The following is a 19349-nucleotide window of genomic DNA, read 5'->3' as shown; positions in this document are numbered from 1 at the left end:
GGGGAAACTGGGAATGGAGAAATTCGCATGTAAATAAAGAAAATATCTAAAATAAAAAAAAAGAGTTTTGGATTAATTACATTGGCAGAGGAAATCTCAAAACAGCACTATTGACTCCATTGTGCTATTATTAGTGGTCACTTTTACACAAATCTATAAGAAAAAGGAACAAGCTGAGCAAGGGAAAACACAAAATATACTATTTGAGTGAAAAAAAAAGGCGTCAGGAAGTAGAATGGAGCTAAATCCTGTGTTCAAGGAGATAACCAGATTAAGCCTGATGTAAAATGGAATAAAGGGAGTAGTGACATCAGGAAAATATACCACCCAGCTAAGAGTCTAACTTGTGAAAAGAAATTTTAAAAAAGCTTAGACCAGGTGTTGGTGGCACATGCCTGTAGTCCCAGCACTTAGGAGGCCAAGGTGGGGAGATCTTGAGTTTGAAGTTGGCCTGATCTACAGAGTAAGATTCAGAACAGGCAACCTGAGGCAGTGAAGGAAACCATAGAAAACAGAAAGTTGGTGAAGATGAAACTGAACAGGGCCATGTTCCAGCCCAAGTAAGCAGCAGGACTTGGCAGCTTCAGCCACATGGTTCTGGCTTTAGAGTCAAGGAGAAGAAAGGGGTTATGGAATCTCTCTCTAAGGAAAGGCCCTGAGGCCAAACGTGTCAGATTTGTCCCTGCATGGAGTCCTAGAGAGGCCACTGTGTAAGCTGTTGCCATGGTTATGGTGTTTCTTCACAGCAATAAAAGACAAGCAAGCTACCCTTCTCTACTGGCTCCAAATTCTAAAATGACTTCATGTCTGAGCATATCTTTTCACAGAGAGGATCACATGGAGGCCTGGATGGCAAATTCTCCCAGAGCATGGCTACCTCTTGCCATAACCCTTATTTCTCCAACCAAGTGTTGCCCCACAAGACCTTCTGCCTGGGTGGAAATGTTCCACTTCTGTCCAATCCACTATGGTGACTACTGAACCCCTGGAATGTGAGTGAGTGACTGCTCACTTGGATTTTCAAGTTGTAATCATTTTATTAATTCAACCAGACAATTGTGACAGAATGGTGGTCACTATATAAGGCAGCATAGCTCTTGTGTTTGCTCATATTCATCAGAAGATGAACTGCTACACAAGAACAACGGATGACACACAGCATCATGTGACAGAAGAAGGTACCTTACCCTTTCCGTCAGAATCTTCTACCATTGGGTTTATTTCTACCATAGTTGCGTCATACTTCAGAAAAAGTTTATACAGCTTGATCATGTTTTCTGCTGCAGAGTCCACAATGTTAGAAGGAAATCCCATCTTCTTTGCAAGCTGAAAGTAATTTGTCTTTTTCAGTGGTAACTTATATATGTCTAATCACATTAAAATAGTACAAATAAAAACTTCATCATTTACAAAGACAAGCCAGAACTCTAGTTAAATCACTGAAAGAGCAGCTACTAAAGGCTGAAACAACAAACTTGCTTCAAAATCTTACCAGGTATACCCATTTTACACATCAGAAAACGATTCAGAGGTCAAGTGCTAGCCATTATTAGCCTAGCTCTCAGGCCCAGTGTTCTCTTCATAGCTTCCTCGCTGCCTCTATCTAAGCTTACAGTCAACCAAAACTGAAAAAGAGACATATGTGCTTGCTTCGGCAGCACATAGACTAAAACCTGGAACAATACAGATAAAAAAAGAGACTTAAATTTTATTAAAATGATATCTAAAAAGGTTGATAATCTCAATGGTCTAAACACTAACCAGAGTTAGTAAAGTACCCTACTTTGCCTTTAAGGTACTGCAAGGCATATCTATTGGACTAATAGAGAGGAAGTCAAAGGACACTGTCTCAGCCATTCAAAACATCAGGAGCAGAAAAATCTTAAATCCTTTGAAGGTGAATATGATTCATATAAAGAGCCTAATAGCAAAAAAAAAAAAAAGTCACTGACCAACAAAAATAGAATGTTTGACTGAAAATCTTTCATAAATAAAAAAATAATAATACAATAATGAGTGCTATTTCACCATAAAGATTTTTTTGTATAGACTTAAATATTTGGTAACTGCAAAATGATTTTCACCAATTTACCATGCCATTGGCAAGCACTGAGAGACGCCTAGCTCTCACGAATCAAATACTTGCTTCCTCATCTGAAACTCGCTCTCTTGTCATCACTCTCATATAATTTGTAATAAATCATGTGTGCTTCTTGCATATTTATTCTACTCATCTGTTTCAGCCACGGGTCTCACTAAAGAAACCCCCTGCCCTGTGAGCCTTACATCAGTCACAGACTGCTGCTAGACTTCAGTAACTAAGCTTATTTTTACAATGTTTTCTCACAGCAACTGATAAACCTATGCTTATATCCACAGCAAACAATGTAGCTTACTTTTGCACATAAACCAAATAATTTAATTCAACAGCATCATTAGAAATAATATCAAGCGATACTCAGACACACAGTATTAAATCTGCAATTCTGTTTGGAAGGAGCAGAAGCTAGACAGAAGAAAGGACAAAAAGGACAGAAAGCCAGCAGCCATAGCAAATGTTACTGAATGTATGTTTTAGACAGCCAGCCTCTCTGCCGCTATAGATAATTTACAGGGGAGCCAGGGAACCTTTAAAATGACTCTATGAGGATTTAAAACTCAAGACTATGAAAAGCAATGATTGCTAATCAGCCCTGATTCTTCGATAAATAAACAAATTAAAAAGTAAGAAAAGGGGGACCTATACATTAGAAAAATTGGTGTGGGACATATTAACTAGTCACAGTGAAGGACCTCCTACAGATCTCGACTCAGACAACTTCTACAATGATGAGAAACTTCGGGTACTACTAAGAATGACTGGACATACGCTGACCTTAAGGACTCGTGGTCAATGGTACTGGATCCAGCAACGGCAAGTGACCTACATAAAAGCATTCCTGTCTTTTAAAGAAACACGGAATTCCTCAAGAAAACTACTGTAGACACTTTCAAAATCTTAAAAATACTGTAAATGCTTTCAAACATTGCAATTTTAAATAAGAAATTAAACTGTCTTAAATTAGTACTTTACAAAGTTAACTATCTTAAGTATTATAATTATCTAATTAAAAACTAAAGATGTTTCAGAACGTAACATACTGTCACAGCTTGTTCCTTTTTGATGCCTTCAACTATATCAATAGGTTCCTTTACAATGGCTTCAGGATTCTCAGCAGCAACATCTTCAATGTTAACACCACCTTGTGCACTTCCTATCAACACAGGACCCTACAAGGGAAGGAGGAGACAAAGCATCAAATTTTATTTTAGACTCACTATGGCTTTATTAATCTGTGCATTGTCAGATTTGGGCATCTACAGCTCCCACATCATATTTTCAATTTTCTTTGACAATATAACATATCTCTAATAAGTAACCACTATAAATGTTTAACTGAAAAACAGAAAAGAAGCAGAAACAGAAAATAAAGGAAACATCTTGCCTGCAAGGGTAAAAGATAAAATACACATATCTATACCAAATAAGTAAACATAAATAAATAAAATATAACCTATGCATTTTTACACATAAAACTAAAGAGACATTAAAGTACTGCTTAAAGTGAAAACAAGAAACCATCTAAGGAAAAGTTTGCTGGTTTTCTGAGCTACTAGTCTTCTTGCAAGAAAACAAAACAAACCACCTTACAAAAACAGCCCTGGCTAATGCCACACACACTGTAAGAAAATAAGGCTTATGTACAAATAGTTAAATTATGAACTTTTAGTTCCTCCAAAATTCAATAAAATTACAAAACAAACATCTTGTAGATTTGCTAATCTGGTATGACTAGATCTAATCTAGTGGCGTATAAAAATAGTAAAATCGTATTAATGTGTTGTGTTTTATAAGACGACGGTGTAATGTAGTAGGAAGGAGCAGCTCAGCAGCCGGCCAAGGTGTTCTACTGAACAGTCAAGCCACGTGTCAGACCTAACATAAAGAAGGCTTATCCACAGGAAGGGAAGGGGATCTGGAAAAGGGGGTAGAAGCAGAGAAAGGAGAACAGAGAAGTACAGAAAGAGAAGGGAGAGAGGAAGGGAGGAAGAGGCTAGCCAAGGACACTGGAGGGTGGGGGAAGAGCTATTGGCTTTTACTGGTGGGTGGAGATGCTAGGCAACTCTTGGGCGGGGCCTAGAGGAAATGTTAATATAATGAATAAGAAAATACAGATCAGAGCTAGAGAACTGACTGAGTGGCTAAGATGGCTGCTCTTCAAAGGACCTAAGAAGTTTCACTTCCAACCACCAACGGCCACCTATCACTCCAGTATCAGTGGCATTTTTTTTGTTGTTGTTATTGTTTTTCGAGACAGGGTTTCTCTGTATAGCCTTGGCTATCCTGGAACTTACTCTGTAGACCAGGCTGGCCTGGAACTCAGAAATCCGCCTGCCTCTGCCTCTCAAGTGCTAGGATTAAAGGTGTGCGCCACCACTGCCCGGTTTCAGTGACATTTTAAAAAACAAGCCACTGTATTTTTATGCCATTATTGTATTTCAGTAACAAACATAAAATGTAACCTGAAATAATGGTTTAGTCCCCCTTACTGGAAAATACAATTCTTAAAATACTTAAAGCAATAACTAAAAGAAATCTATTTTTTAAGAGTTAACTCATATTTAAATAAAAATTTATTTTTTATCATGTGGTTAGATTTTAATATATGTGGTAATGAATTATCTAGCTGGACTTTGTTCCAGTATAATAAGTAACTTAAGTCTTCAGTCATCTTTATGGTCCAGGAAGGACTCAGAGGTCCCGAACCCCAGTTTATGCTGAGTGTGGTGGTTTGAATGTATATGGCCCCCACAGACTCAAATGTTTGAATGTTTGGCCCACCAGGAGTGGCACTATCAGCAGTAGGTGTGGCCTCGTTGGAGGAAGTGTGTCACTGTGAGGATGGGCTTTGAGGTCTCCTATGTTCAAGTTTACACCCAGTGTGACTCATAGTTGCTTGCAGATCAAGATGTAGAACTTCTTGCTCCTTCTCCAGCACCATGTCTGTTTGTACACTGCCATGTCTCCCACCATGATAATGGACTAAATCTCTTAAACTGTAAACCAGCCCCAATTAAATATTTTCTTTTGTAAGTGCTGCCATGGTCGTGTGACAACCGAATCAGTTGGCCAAAGGCCATGGTACATCACTCAATCAGCTGAGCAGAGGGTCACAGCTTTGAGCTGATAACACCATGTGGAAGACAAAGATTTAAAAATTTAGTCAATTGCAGAGATAATAATTTAGTCATTCCTTCAACAATAAAGTCCCAAAAAAACCTCTAGATGGTAGTGCAAGATTACCAAAACCTCACCTGCCACCTCCAACAAGCATCAAGTTCTAGCACCAATATGCAGCTGAAAAGGTGTGACAATTCAAGAATCCAACCAAGGAGTCACTGCACCCAGAAACAGTTAACACTAACAGCACGTGTACTAACTGCTAAGAAAAGCCATTTCACTTCATCTGCATCAGATGCACACCCACCCCACCCCAATTCAGTTTGGGACTAAAGGGGGAAACAGCCTTTGCCCCAAGGAGTAGAAAGGTGACACGTATGTCAATATTCTGGCAATTCAGGGTGTTGTCCAGGGTGCTAATTCATTTCTAATACAAATACAGCTAGAAAACCAGCAGACTAGCTACCCGTGGCCACAGAGACAAGAAATGAGCTCAAAGGCTGTGACGTACCAGAAAACTAGTGCTCTAGTCACAGACTGGCACACAGGGCTCACTTAGACAGAGAAAAGGCACCAGCTCAGGATGTGATTTATATCACAAGGAACCAAAAAAAAGAAAAGTAACTAGTAAAAGTTAGATGAACTAAAAGAATAGGGATAATGATAATGATGCTGATGCTGATGAGGATGATTACAATTGAAGAAAGGTTTTTTGCTGAAGGTAAGGAAACACATACATAGTAGCCACAGCAAGAAAAGGCCTTGACAAAGCAGTTTCTTTTTGAAAGCTGGGAGGTTTTACCAGCTGTAAAGGCTCTGTAGGCTCTACCCTCTACTTTAAGGTAGTCAGGCTTAAGGATAGGATGGCTAATTAGCCCACAACTGTTGTGTAATCTGGCCTTGGACTTGTTGAGCCAGTCCATCAGCAGGGGTCCTATTGGCAAGAGAAAAGCACACAAGGCCTTAGTTTTAAGCTGCTAGCTTTTGTCTCTGTCAGGAGAACCAGGAGGGAGCCATCTTGGAAATTCACTATCTTTATTTTACCTGGCACAGCCTGTTTGCCTATCTTTCTGCCTATCAGGTAATCTGTCTACCTCCTAGTCCTCAATCCCCTCTCTCAGAGGTGACTGCTGTTAGAAATTTTAAGGTGCAGAATGCTTTTAACTGCTTCCAGCTAAAGAGGAAGAGGCAGCAGTCAGAATGCCTCAGACAAAGGCTGCTCTAAACATCCAGATAAAACTTTACCAACAGCAACATTCTAAAATATAAGACAGCCATTTAGTTACAGTGTGACAGTGATTTTAGAACACTGGGAAAAATTTAAAAAACTAAGAATTGGACAGTTAAAAAGATGAACATTAACAAACTCTCAAGTGTACTAAATGGGAAGGAAGAGCAATTCAAATAACAACAACAACAAAATCAGCAGAAACAGAAAACATAGCAAATGATGGCACAAACAACGAAACCCAGGAAAAGTAGACAGAAGGTGAAGAAACCAGCAAGCCAAAGGTAAAGAAGGATGGAAGAGACAGAAACTGTGGGCCCAGACACCAGAGCAGTCCCAGGAAGCTGCCAGGCTGTCAGGGTTAAGAATCATGACACACTAAATCCAAGAAGTGTAACACTAGCTACTATAGAAAAGAGGGTCACAACTCCGACCCTTTCAGGAGCTTTAACACTAGTAGGCATGCCTGCAGCTGCCGGTCATACCACTTAATGCAGCGGGGAGCCAAGGACTACAGTAGCCACCAAGTACTGAGGCCATTAGCAGTTAAAGCCCAAAGCAATAAGCACCCAAACTAAACACAGCCTTAAGTTTCTGGCTTCTAAAGCCTGATGCAAGCCCTAAGTACTCAGTACTTGGAGATATAATCCTCTAGGTTGTAAAATACAGCTCTAGGCCCTTGAACGCTCAAGGACTAGGGACTACCAACTCTAGAAAAGCTTCTCCAAGCCTACTCAAAATTTCTATCCAGGTAAAGAGAAAAGAACTCCAATCAAACACCTGGTATCAGTTTGTTCTTCAAGTGTTTGAGTCAGCAATAAAGCACAAGTCTGGGACAAGAAAAACTTACCGATGGGCAACAAAACCAGATCCTTTCTAAATCATAATGCCTACATGAAGGACTGCTTATGAGGCCAGTGAGGTGACTCAGATGGTAAAACTGCTTGCTGCCAGGCCTGTCAACCAAACTTCAATCCCCAGAACCCATATGATTTAAGGAAAGAAATAACTCCCTAGAAGTTGTCCTCTAACCTCTGTATGTACGGTCTGTCTGACCTGAAGTGAACTAGCGCATGCATCCACACATGGGCACTCAAGCACACACCTACCCAGATACATATGAATGCTGTGTTGGTGTGAATATGTATGGCCTCTATAGACTCAAGTGTGTGAATGCTTGGCCCTAAGAGTAGAGGTGTGGCCTTGTGGAGGAAGTGTGTCACTGTGGGGCGGGCTTTGAAGTCCCCTGTGCTCAAGCTACACCCAGTCTCCTTCAACTGGATGAACTCTCAGCTCCAGCATCATGTCCGCTTGAATGCTGCCATGCTTCTTGCCATTATCAGCTCCTGGAAGCTGATAAAAGACTGCTCATCTGTGTGGCCTCCAGAATTAGTGACTTTTTAATCCACTACAAGTAAATGCTTTTCTTTTACAGATTTCATTGGCACCTGAGGTGATACTGCAGGTTACTGAAGGCCTTTGTGATTTTTGAGAAGAAAGTTTCCTTGGTAAAAACTCCCCCTTATCTTTGTCATTCTTGAACCTTACTAGCTTTTAACATGTAGTAGTCATGAGGAGCTCCTAGCTGGGACACATCTCTGCCTTTGAAGACATGCTTTCACTAGGTAACACTTTAAGGAGTATCTGCCTATTGTCTTTACCTGTCTTACAACCAGGTAATAAAAGAGAAGGGAGAAAAGCACCCAAAAATGAAAATTGAAAATAAAATTACCTCTATAGAGATAAGATGATCATACACACAGAAAACCCAAGAATTGCACACACATACAAAATTAGAATAACTTTAGCAAAATTTGATACAAAATTAGCAGGCAAAAAAAAAATCTGTTTTATTTCAATATACGAAAATAAACAACCTGAAAAGGCAACAAGTCCATCTGTAATAGCACCAAACTGAACAACATATATAACACTAAACATAACCAAAGAGTTTTATACATTAAAAGCTATAAAACATTGCTGAAAGAAACTGAAGACATACAAAATATGGAAAGATACTGGCCCAAGAAGTGTGATGAAGTACAAATGTTCCTACTAACCCAAGCAACCCACAGGCTGAATGAAATTCCTATTAAAACACTAATACCTAGGGTCTTTTTTTTCCTCCTCTTCCTGCTCCTCTTCGTCTTCCTCCTTTTCTTCCTCCACCTTTAAATTCATTTGCAATCTCAGTCATAATGGGCAAAACAGTCTTGAGAAATAAAAGGTTGGGGACCTCATCTTTCCTGATTTCAAAATTTTACCACAAAACTCTAATGATCAAAAGAGTATGAAGCCAAGTATGGAAGCACATGCCTGAAATCATAGCATTTGGGAGCCTGAGGCAGGAGAACAGAAGCTGAGTCCAGCCTAAGCTACATAAATAGACCCTGTCTCAAAAAAGATAGTATGATACTTGCCATAAAGACCAATGGAATGGTATAGCAGGCCCAAACAATCTCTCACACATACATATAAGCACATGATGGCAGCAATAGCCAGGATACACAAAGGGTAAATGATGCTGTCTTTTTTAAATGTAATGGGAAGGAAATATTTAGATACAGAAGAATAAAATTGGATCTTTACCTTAAGTCAGAGAGAAAAATTAATTCAAAATGAATTGAAGACGTAAACATATGTCCCGAAACTATAAAAAAAAAATTGAAGACCCTAGCAATATGCCCTGGAACAAAATACAGAGGAAAGTTTTATGATATGAATGTGACAATGATTTCTTATAAATCATACCAAAAACATAAAAAACAAAGGCTGTAACAAGTGGGATTGTATTAAACTTGAAAACGTCTGCACATCAAAGGAAACAGTCAGACAAAATGAAAACAACCTACAGAATACAAGATACTTGCAAATTAAAATATGGGCAAAGTACTGAATACGCATTTCTCTAAAAAGATACACATATGGACAACAAGCATATAAGAAGACTCAGTGACATTAATTTTTACAGAAAAATAAATCAGAACCCCAATGAGGGTCCTGCATGATTCTCACACTAGGTAAAGACATGCACAACCAAGTCTGACAACCCAAGTTCAAATCTCAGTATTTACAAGGTGGAAGGAAGATAGGCAAGCATGGATGTGCATACACACACACACACACACACACACACACACACACACACACAAATGATAGTAAATGTAATTTTAAAAATTTGATAACTCACAGTAAGGTATCATTTTACATCCTTTAGAAAAGCCACTATCAAAAAATTAGGAAATAAGTATTGGCAAGGAAATAAAAGAACAGGAGCCCTGCACCAATTGATGAAAAACAGAGAAATCATCCAAAGTAGGGTACTGGCATATGATCTAGTAATCTTGCTTGTATATACTCAAAAGAACTGAAAAGGAGAGAGGGAGGGAGGAAGAGAGGAAGGGATGGAAAAGGAAAGAAAAGAAAGTATTGTCATATATTATCTATCATAGATGAAGACATTTGAAAAATGAAATAAGCCAGTCATAAAAATGCAAATGTTATATTTATACAGGCATCTAAATAGCCAAACTCTGAAAAAGAATGGTAGCCATCACCTAGTTAAGAGAAAAGTGAAGTGTTCAATAAACAGTTTTAATTTTGCACGATAAAAAGTTGTACAATCTAGCTGTTTGAGTTGGCACAAGCTTATAATACCAGAACTCTACAGCTAAGGCAGGAAGATCACCCTAAATTCTAAAAAACCCACTTTACATAACAAGTTCAAGGCTAGTCTAGACTTTGACTCAAAAATGGCAATGCCAGAAATCAGTGTCCAAGAAACAACCTTAGATACATATGCATGCATCCATAGATGGTAAACTTGAGTCATTTGATTTGACAATAATTTTAAATTTCTAAAAGTAAGAAACCCTCTAGATTCCAGAAACCTGGGGAGACCCCTTCTGGTTGTCAACATTCTGCACATTGTCAGACAGCTTGATGGGAGAAGAGGAGACATGAAGACAATGAAGACAGCAACACAGGAAAATCCCTAATGTGGCATTACTGGGAACAATTCAAGTTTCAGACCTAAGAAGCTCTCAGCCTTTCCCTGTATGTCTCTTCATCTGACTGCTTGTGACTTCTGCCGTGTGACTGGTACTAATCATTAAGTACAGCATTCAGTACAGTTCTGTAAATTGTTCCGGGGAATTATCAAACTAGAGAGGATGAAGGGAGCCCACAGATGTGTGCCCAAGTCAGGTGTGGTGGCGCTTGCCTTTTGTCCCAGCACTCAGGAGGCAGAGGCTGGTGAATCTGAGTTCAAGGCCAGCCTGGTGTTCAGAGTGAGTTCCAGGACAGTCAGGGCTACACAGAGAAACCGTCTCGAAAAACTAAATGAATGAATGAGTATATATTTACACTAATAACGTTATTTTGCTTTCATAAACCTAAGTTCTTTGTCCCTCAAGAATCCTTTCCTTAAAATAAGTTTGAATTTAAAGTATAAAATAAAGATCTATTGGGCTAGATAGATGGCTCAGCAGTTAAAAGCACTGACTGCCCTTTCAGAGGTCCTGAGTTCAATTCCCAGCAACCACATGGTGGCTCACAACCATCTATAATGGGGTCTGATGCCCTCTTCTGGTGTGTCTGAAGACAGTGTACAGTGTACTCACATACATAAAATAAATAAATCTTTAAAAAAAAGTCTTTAAGATAAAGATCTACTTCAGAAAAACTTAATAAAAATTGTTGGAATTGCTTTAGTACCTTTTACATATCTACTTCAGGCAAAGCCAAACCCTGACAGTCAGAAAAAGCACTTGTTCAGCATACTGTCAAGTTTTCCTAGAAAAATAAAATAGCAAAGGCCATATGATGAATTCAGTTTTCTCAGAGCAAAGTCAATACCAAAAGGCAGTAAGCAAATGTCATATCTCACAAAGCGCTAGAGAGGGTAAGGTGATGTCTGTCAGTCCGGCACACCAGCTCACAGACATGCCTGCCCAAGGATTCTCATGTGTTGGTACCAAAGCTCAGAGCAACCCCAACAAAAGTGTAATAGTAACAAAAGGAGCCCTGGAAGCCTGGCACTTCCTACACAGCCCAATTAGCCTCCAACTCGAGTCTCCTGCCTTCCTGCCTGTTTCCTCAGTGCTGAGATTATAAGCATTTACACCTACACCTAGCCATGTATACTACTTTAATTCAATCAAAAATGACTTTGCTTTTTAGCTTTTTTGCTGAGTGACTTTTGGTATGGTTGGATTTTAAATGTACAGCCTTAACCATGTGTGAGCACTGAGCTGCATCATCAGTTGCTGACTGCTTGCTCACCAGACCTATCCATGGGATTTCCCCAAAAGTCAGTCATACTCCAGAAAGTATGACCAACTTTCTACCAATCTAACGAGATAACAAAAGAGCCTTATCACTTGCCAGCCTGGGATGTAGAGGGAAGCACTGCCTCAAACAAACGAGCACCATGGTTTTGGCCAAATGATTTCACTACTAATAGTATTTTCAATCTGAATAATTACAAATACATTACTTTTGTAATTGAAATAAAAGCATGTTTCCATTAGTAATAAAGACCTAAATGCTTCTCTGAATATTCAGGTTTTTAAAACAAACTCAAATTTGATCTTTCTCCCAAATGCTGTGCCATACATATCTTAAATAATATATACTCCATTTGCTACATTCACTACAATCAAGATGAGTTCTTCTGGGCAGAAGTTACAATCCTTGCACCCAGGAAGCTGAGGCAAAAGGACCCTGCATGCCAGCATGGACTACAGAGTGAGAATGTTACAAACCACATTTTTAAAGAAGGAAGAAATCTGGAGCCCCATAACCCAATGCAAGTGGAGACAGGTGGGTCCTGGGAGCTTGCTGATCTCCATATAGCCCCATGGGCACACGTATCCCATGTACACTTGTGCGTGCATGCACACACCCACACATGGACACACACACCCATCAACTAATGAAGTAAAAGTAATAAAAAGAACTAAAATCTCTCTGGGTTTGTCCATACATTTACATAACTAACAAGATGATAGGTACTCATGTATACCAAGTGAGAAAAGAATGTGTTAAAAAAAAAAGCAAGTAAATGCATGAAGCACAACTTTGGCAAACGTTTGTGCTCAGACTATTGTGGTATAATTTCTGAAATACTTTACAAAGGTAAACTATGCCATACAGAAAAAGAGGAATGCTTTTAAAAATTATACCGAGGGGGGTTTTGCTACCACCTAGTGTTATACCTCAAGAAATACTTCTTAATAAAAATTAAAAATCATAAGATACTTTTATTAACTGAATATTACTGAAGATTTTAACTGTAGAAGGGAAAGTATCACAATATAGAAAAATACTGCTTTTTGGAAGCTGTTATATAGAAAACTACCTTATGATCCTTAAACTTTGTTACTCTAAAGCACACAATAATAATTTCCTATAGCAATCTTTACCAGGACTTCTAAACATGCATAGTTTGCTTCAAACGAAGAGCTAGTGAGCATCCCAAGCAGCCCTCTATGTACTGTGTCTCCAGGACATCGGGTCTGTACTGAAGAGGACGCTTATGTCCAATGCTAACATTTTGGTTCCATGAGAAGAAAGCAGGACTAAAGCTCCTTGTTCCCTTACAACTACATCATTTATACTTGACATCACCTTCCACTCATACCAATAACCTACTAAACAGAAAAACAAACAAAACAAAACAAACAGTAAAATAAAATAAACTACAAGTAGAAAAAGGACAAGATGCCATTTTTGGTTTATTCTTTCTTCTTTGGTAAGACTACTTTGCAACACAAGAAACTAATTTTCTCTGTCCATTAACCTAAATATGATCTCCACAGATTTAAGGTATATCGAAATAATTAATCACTCAAAAAACCCATGAGACGTATTACAGTGGAATTTCCCTATAGCTTTTTAAAAATTATATTACGTGTCACACTCTACCATATTACTTTTCAAACCTGACAAATACCCTGTGAGTAATGGATAATACGTCTTATTCCTCATGTAAACACTGTTCAACCTCTGAAACTGAAAGTCATATGTAAATTCTGATGTGTCCTGTCTACAAGTACTCACTTGAAATGACCTCTCCATTGTTATTGCAAAGTAGTATTCTCTCCTGGGATACTTTCGCTCACAGACCAAAACTTGATTGCATATTCTGCCCTTTGCTCCAGTTTGCTTGGTAATCAATTTCTGCCCAATCATCTGTGAGGAAACAGCTTTTGCTTCTTCTGGACTACAATAAGAAAAAAAAATTCAAATTCTTCTGTTCTCCAATGGAGAAAAATCTACACCACGGCTAAAGCTCAGTGTTTTCAACAATCTGATAATTAAATACTTTTTTCTTTAAGAAACTATGACTTACGAGAAAACGATCTTTACTCCTCCTTTGAGGCCACTTGTAAACGTCCCTTTTCCTCTGCCGCCAGCTAAAACCTGTGCCTTTATCACAACATCCTTTGACCCTAGAAGAAAAATACTTGTATTACACAGAAAGCAGGGAGTTACATGTAAGACAGTATTCAATTTAACAAGCATTATTAAATGAAGTCCCATTACCACAATGTCTAAGACTAAGGCATTCCATGTACATAGATTTTCTAGATTTGAAAAGTAAACATTCACCATATAAAAGGTCTTTCCCTTTAAAAGATTAAGCACTTATTTTAGATCATTTCTGAAATAGTATACTGAAAATATTTTAGCAATTCTTAGACTAGTGCTTTGGAAGATATTAAAAACACAATATTAAGACTAAAATGTTTTCTTAAAACTTCCCAGAAAGTTTTAAGGAGAGATGGCTCAATGGTTAAGATCTCTAATTGCTCTTCCAGTGGAACCAGGCTCAGTTCCCAGCACCCACATGGTGACTCACAACCATCTGTAACTCCAATACCGGGTGATTCTTCAATGCCTTCTTCTGACCTACACAGGCACTAGGAACACATAAGATATATGGAGACAAAAACACCCATACATACATGCATACACACACACATACACACACACACACACTTCCCAGTCTCTCTATTCAAATGTAAATTTGTGTCAGGCAACTGTTGAGTCACAAGTACTACTTCAAGCAGGACTCGGGACTTGGGATAAAGCTATGCTTGAAATTATTCCAGTAACTAGACTGATTGGATTGATATTGATAACGCCTTATTCCCTCCAATAACAACAAATGCTGTTATGGCACACCATTGAGCAGGGACATTATGAAGAATACTTACCAAGAGTCAGGAAGCTAGACATATAAAAGAATTCCCAAATACTGTGTTTAAAAGTCACTCATATAGCTTATAAATCAGCATATTATACAATATATATTCCCCTTCCCTTTCTAATTTACTGTACAAAACTGGCAAACTTGGGGCAGGGGAGATGGCTCAATGGGTAAAGTGCTTGATGTGTAAGCATGAAGACCTGAGTTCAGAGCCTGAGCACCCACATCAGGCACAGGTGCACAACTATATATAGACACAGGTAAAACCCTGGAGCTTCCTAACCAGCCAACCTTGCTGAAACTAAGTCTGTGTTCAGTAGGTGACTGTTCTCAAAAACAACGTGGAGGACTGACAAGATCCTCAGCAGGCAAAAACATCTGTCACACAAGCCTAGGGACCTAAGGCAAACCCTGGGACCTACAGGAGAAAAATAAAAGATTGCCTTCTGGTTTATACACACACACACACACACACACACACAATGCACACAGCATGGCACAATCATGTCTGACTCTCACATACACCTTACAATACATATGCATGCACATACACAGCACATGGCACAAGCATACCCATACCTCACATACATTATACAAAACACACAAACACACACACACACACACACACACAGATACACTCACACAAAAAAAGACAGCAATAAAGGAAGATATTCAATACTGACCTTTGACCTCACATGCACCCACACAGGAGTATTTCTGCCCAAACCTAGCAAACTGGATACTTAATCTAGATTTTACTCACTGTTAAAAGGTATTCCCCTTAAAAAAGTATTCTCTTGTCACAAAGACATGCATAACTTCTGATCCTCTTCATTCTGCCTCTCATAACATTTTAACCACCCAGCAGTGTAGCATCATTTACCATATTATAGAAAAGAATACAGGGCCTCATGCTATTTGCTATACTTCAAGCACAAAGTCCTCTCTTTGTGACCACTACCTTATAATTACATATTTGAGCAAACTGAAGATGGGCACTGTACTATGAGAAAAAGTCATTTCCAATGCACAAAGCAGAATAAATAACTAATCACTGAGATAATCAATGCTTTTGGTGATCAAATCAGAAGTGAACTAAGCTGGGTATTGTGGGGTACGACTTTAATCCCAGCACTTAGGAGGCAGACGCAGGTCTACAGAGTGAGTTCCAGCACAGCCAGGGATACAGAGAAACTTAGTCTCAAAAAAAAACAAACAAACAAAAACAAAGCAAACAAACAAGAGCAGAACTATAGCATGTAGGATTAACAGAAGAGCACTTACAAAATGCTGTAAATTAGCCTACACTAGAAATGTTTACTACCTGAGTCAGAACTTGATCCTGAAGTTAGTCAAGATGGTGTTTAAGAACAAAGACAACACTCCCACTCCCCCAGCTATAGAACTGGCCACTCCTTACCTCCAGCTGGGCACCTGCCCTGGCCACCATCCTTCTCACCTGGATGCTGGAATACTTAAAGAAGTAATCAATGAGATGATACTCTACTTAACTACTTCAAACACCCATTTTAGCCAGAGTAAAAGCCACAGTATCTACAACAGCCTACAGAGCCCTAGAGCCTAGACAGTGCCCTTTTAGCTCCTGCGCCTCACTGCCCTCCAGCTACACTCCTCTCCTCTGGCCATCGGGCTCACCCTAACCCTAGCTGTCCAGTACTGTTTCTAAGACTCACGTGGCCCCTTAGGCTTCCCTCTGCTGACAAGCCCCGCTAAGAATGCAATCTGTGCACCTCTGACCCATTTCCCTTCTCTGACCTACTTTTCCACCAGAGATTCATCAACTTCTAAAATAATACATTCTTTTCTTCTGCATGTCACTTGTGGCGTGGCTTCCCCACTAGAATGAAGCTCCAGGCAGCTGAACCTTAGCTATGTCATAGATAGTTAAAAGCTGCTGCAAGAGTTCCCAAGACACATCTTGCTGAATGTTGAAAAAGGGACATATTAAAAAATCTTGAATTCTCATAAAAATCAGAATTCTCATAATCTAGACTATTTTCTATTGCTCTTGAAAGACTCAGAACTGAAAATACTAGAAGCTCATGAGTGCCTTATTTTGAAAAGACCATTCCCACAGTAAGTCAGACTCCACCATTCACCAGTGCATGAAACTAGTAGTAAGGTTATTAAAGGTAGTTTAACCGTTAACTTAAAAAGCCAACAATTTCCTTTATCAACAAGTAGCCTCCGGGACCAGAAGACAGGTAGTGCCCAAACTAAAACAAAACTCTCATTCTTTCTAGCTCTCCCTGGTCATCTGCCAAAACTCCCGATTTTCTAGTATTTTAGAAGTACTCATTTACATACCAAGATGTACAGAAGGGAAAAAGAATTAGAAAATTAAGTAAGAGGATAAATGATTAAAACAGTTCAATCTACTCCTTTAGTTCATGCAACAAATTCCTTCCGTGGCAGACAGCACATAGAAGGTTCAGATACAACAGTGAAAAGAGAGCCTGACTTTCCTCTCAGGGCTTCCAGTGCCGTCCTCTATGACAGACTGACAATGTGCCTTCATCTTTTCAGTATTTTCTAACAAACGTTCTCAATGCATAAGACCTCTGGTCCACAGGCTCAAAATCAGGGCTCCCAAGGCTGGTGAGAGAACCTGGTGGTTAAGAGCAATCACTGCTCTTACAGAGGACCCACATCAGGCGGCAGCAGCTGTACAATGACCTGTAACTCCAGTCCCAGTGGATCCAGTCTCTTCTGGGCTCTGTGGGCACCACATACATGTGGTGCACACGTACTCACACAGGCCAGTACACTACATACAAATCACTGTTTTAAAACAAACATCTTTTAAAAAGTCAGAGCCCCAGCTGCCCTTTACAGACCTATGAGTCCTAATCCACAGACATTTCCAGAATACAAAATAACAAAATAATTATCATTTTTTTAAAAAGCTTTTCAATTATTTTTTCAAGGAAAAAAAACTAAGTGGAAAAAATAATAATTTGGAAATAGAGACAGTTTTTCTGACTTTATTAATAAATAAGTTAGGATCTGTTACCATGGAACATATATAAACTCAAATCCCACTGCATTAATTAACAGGCATTTCACTGAAATTAGTATTCCACAAAACTTCCATTGAATAATCTGAATTTTTTATTATAATAACAATAAAAACTGTAAATAACATCATACTCTCAAGTCAAGAAGACAATGGTCATCTCATTCAAAATAGCTTACCTAGGAATATTCTCATTTTTAAAGAAAACTATATTTACAGCTAAGGTAAATGAAATTTTAAACATTTCTTAAATTTTGTGTGCAACATTAATAAACACAAAGTTCACCAAAACATATTTAAAGTCACAGTAATCAAAACTGCCTATTTACCTACATAAAAACAGGCACGATTTCAAATACTACTATACAGAAAACAGAGTGGACAGCCACTACATCATTTCACTGTTTTCATACTAAATCTTTTAAAAATGTAAATTTATGTTTATTTCCTAAAATCAAAAACGGTTTACAATACTCCTACAAGCTCAAATTAATGAAAGTTACTAAGGATTCTTTCAATAAATAAATGTACTACTGGGGTTGGAAAGATGGTTCAGCAGTTAAGAGCACTGGCTGCTCTTCCAAGGGACCTGCATTTAATTCCCAGCACCCATGACAGCTCACAACTGTCTATGACTTCAGTTCTGGGGCTCTGACACCCTCATACATGCAGTCAAAATACCAATGCACATAAAATTTTTTTAAAAAATTAAAATTAAAAAACTGAGATAATGTACCAGCAAATTTTTGCAACTCCTGAACTCGTTTAACAAACACTTATATGTATTGATTACCTAGTTGTCAGGTATCTTTCTAAGCCTTTGGGATGTATCAGTGAACAAATAAAGACACAGCAGGGAGCTTAGTCTAGAGGCCACCTTCTTCATTCTCTTGCATCCACTGGGGTCAAGAAAGTAAGCCCCACCCTTTCCACACCACACATTAACAGCTAAGATTTCCCTTTAGAATTTTTCTAAAACAAAACAAAAATAAATAAATGAACACACAAAACAAATTCATTACAGCCAGCAGCATCCTTTAAGCTACAAAGACTAATTTTCCCCTTAAGTCTGTTCTCGCTAAAAGGAGGGCTTCAGCATCCTAGCACCAATATAAATGATTCCTAAGTCACTAACAGTACCGCTCAATATCATCTTATAATAACCGTAAAGTCTCAACAATTATAAAATTCTACCTTCTCAAAAACAAGCCAAGTCAAATGCGGTGGCCCACACCTAATCCATGCTTTCTAGGAGGTAAAGACAGGAAAGTCTGAGTTCAAAGTCACCCTTGGCAATGTGAGAACCTACCCCCCAAAATATATAAATGTCAAAAGTCATCAAGCTAAAAGTTCTCATCTTATAGAAGTCTCTGTGTCAAGGTGACTAAGGTGTTTTTAAAGTACCTAATTTTTTGGCAATTGCGTAAGCTTCATCTGATGATTTTGCCACGAAGCCTTTAGGAACAGAGACACCTGCTTCCTGTAGTAATTCCATACTCAAGTATTCATGCAGTGAAAGATTCCTTTGCTGCTGCTGCTGAATTTGGAGTCCATGCTTGTTAAACAATCCAGAATTTCCCAGAACCTAAAAAAATTGGAGACATATTTGAGTATGACAGTGGTAGGTTTTTGTCTTTTTGTTATTGGG

At 38.7% G+C, this 19349-nt stretch overlaps 1 protein-coding gene across 1 annotated transcript in view; it reads right to left on the bottom strand.

Moving 5' to 3' along the window:
- Positions 1 to 19349, bottom strand: part of Sucla2 (succinate-CoA ligase ADP-forming beta subunit) — a 47811-nt gene that overhangs the window by 21156 nt on the left and 7306 nt on the right. The window contains exons 2-6 of the mRNA XM_031361299.1: positions 19106 to 19286; positions 13804 to 13903; positions 13512 to 13674; positions 3142 to 3270; positions 1188 to 1326 (exon numbers count right to left, since the gene is read on the bottom strand). Coding sequence (XP_031217159.1) covers positions 1188 to 1326; positions 3142 to 3270; positions 13512 to 13674; positions 13804 to 13903; positions 19106 to 19286 — 712 coding nt within the window. The remainder of the gene's footprint in view (positions 1 to 1187; positions 1327 to 3141; positions 3271 to 13511; positions 13675 to 13803; positions 13904 to 19105; positions 19287 to 19349) is intronic.

This window comes from Mastomys coucha, unplaced genomic scaffold (assembly GCF_008632895.1).
Source record: "Mastomys coucha isolate ucsf_1 unplaced genomic scaffold, UCSF_Mcou_1 pScaffold9, whole genome shotgun sequence".
Classification (NCBI taxonomy): domain Eukaryota; kingdom Metazoa; phylum Chordata; class Mammalia; order Rodentia; family Muridae; genus Mastomys; species Mastomys coucha.
Note: the sequence above shows the minus strand (reverse complement) of the source record. Positions and strands in the feature narration are given on the sequence as shown.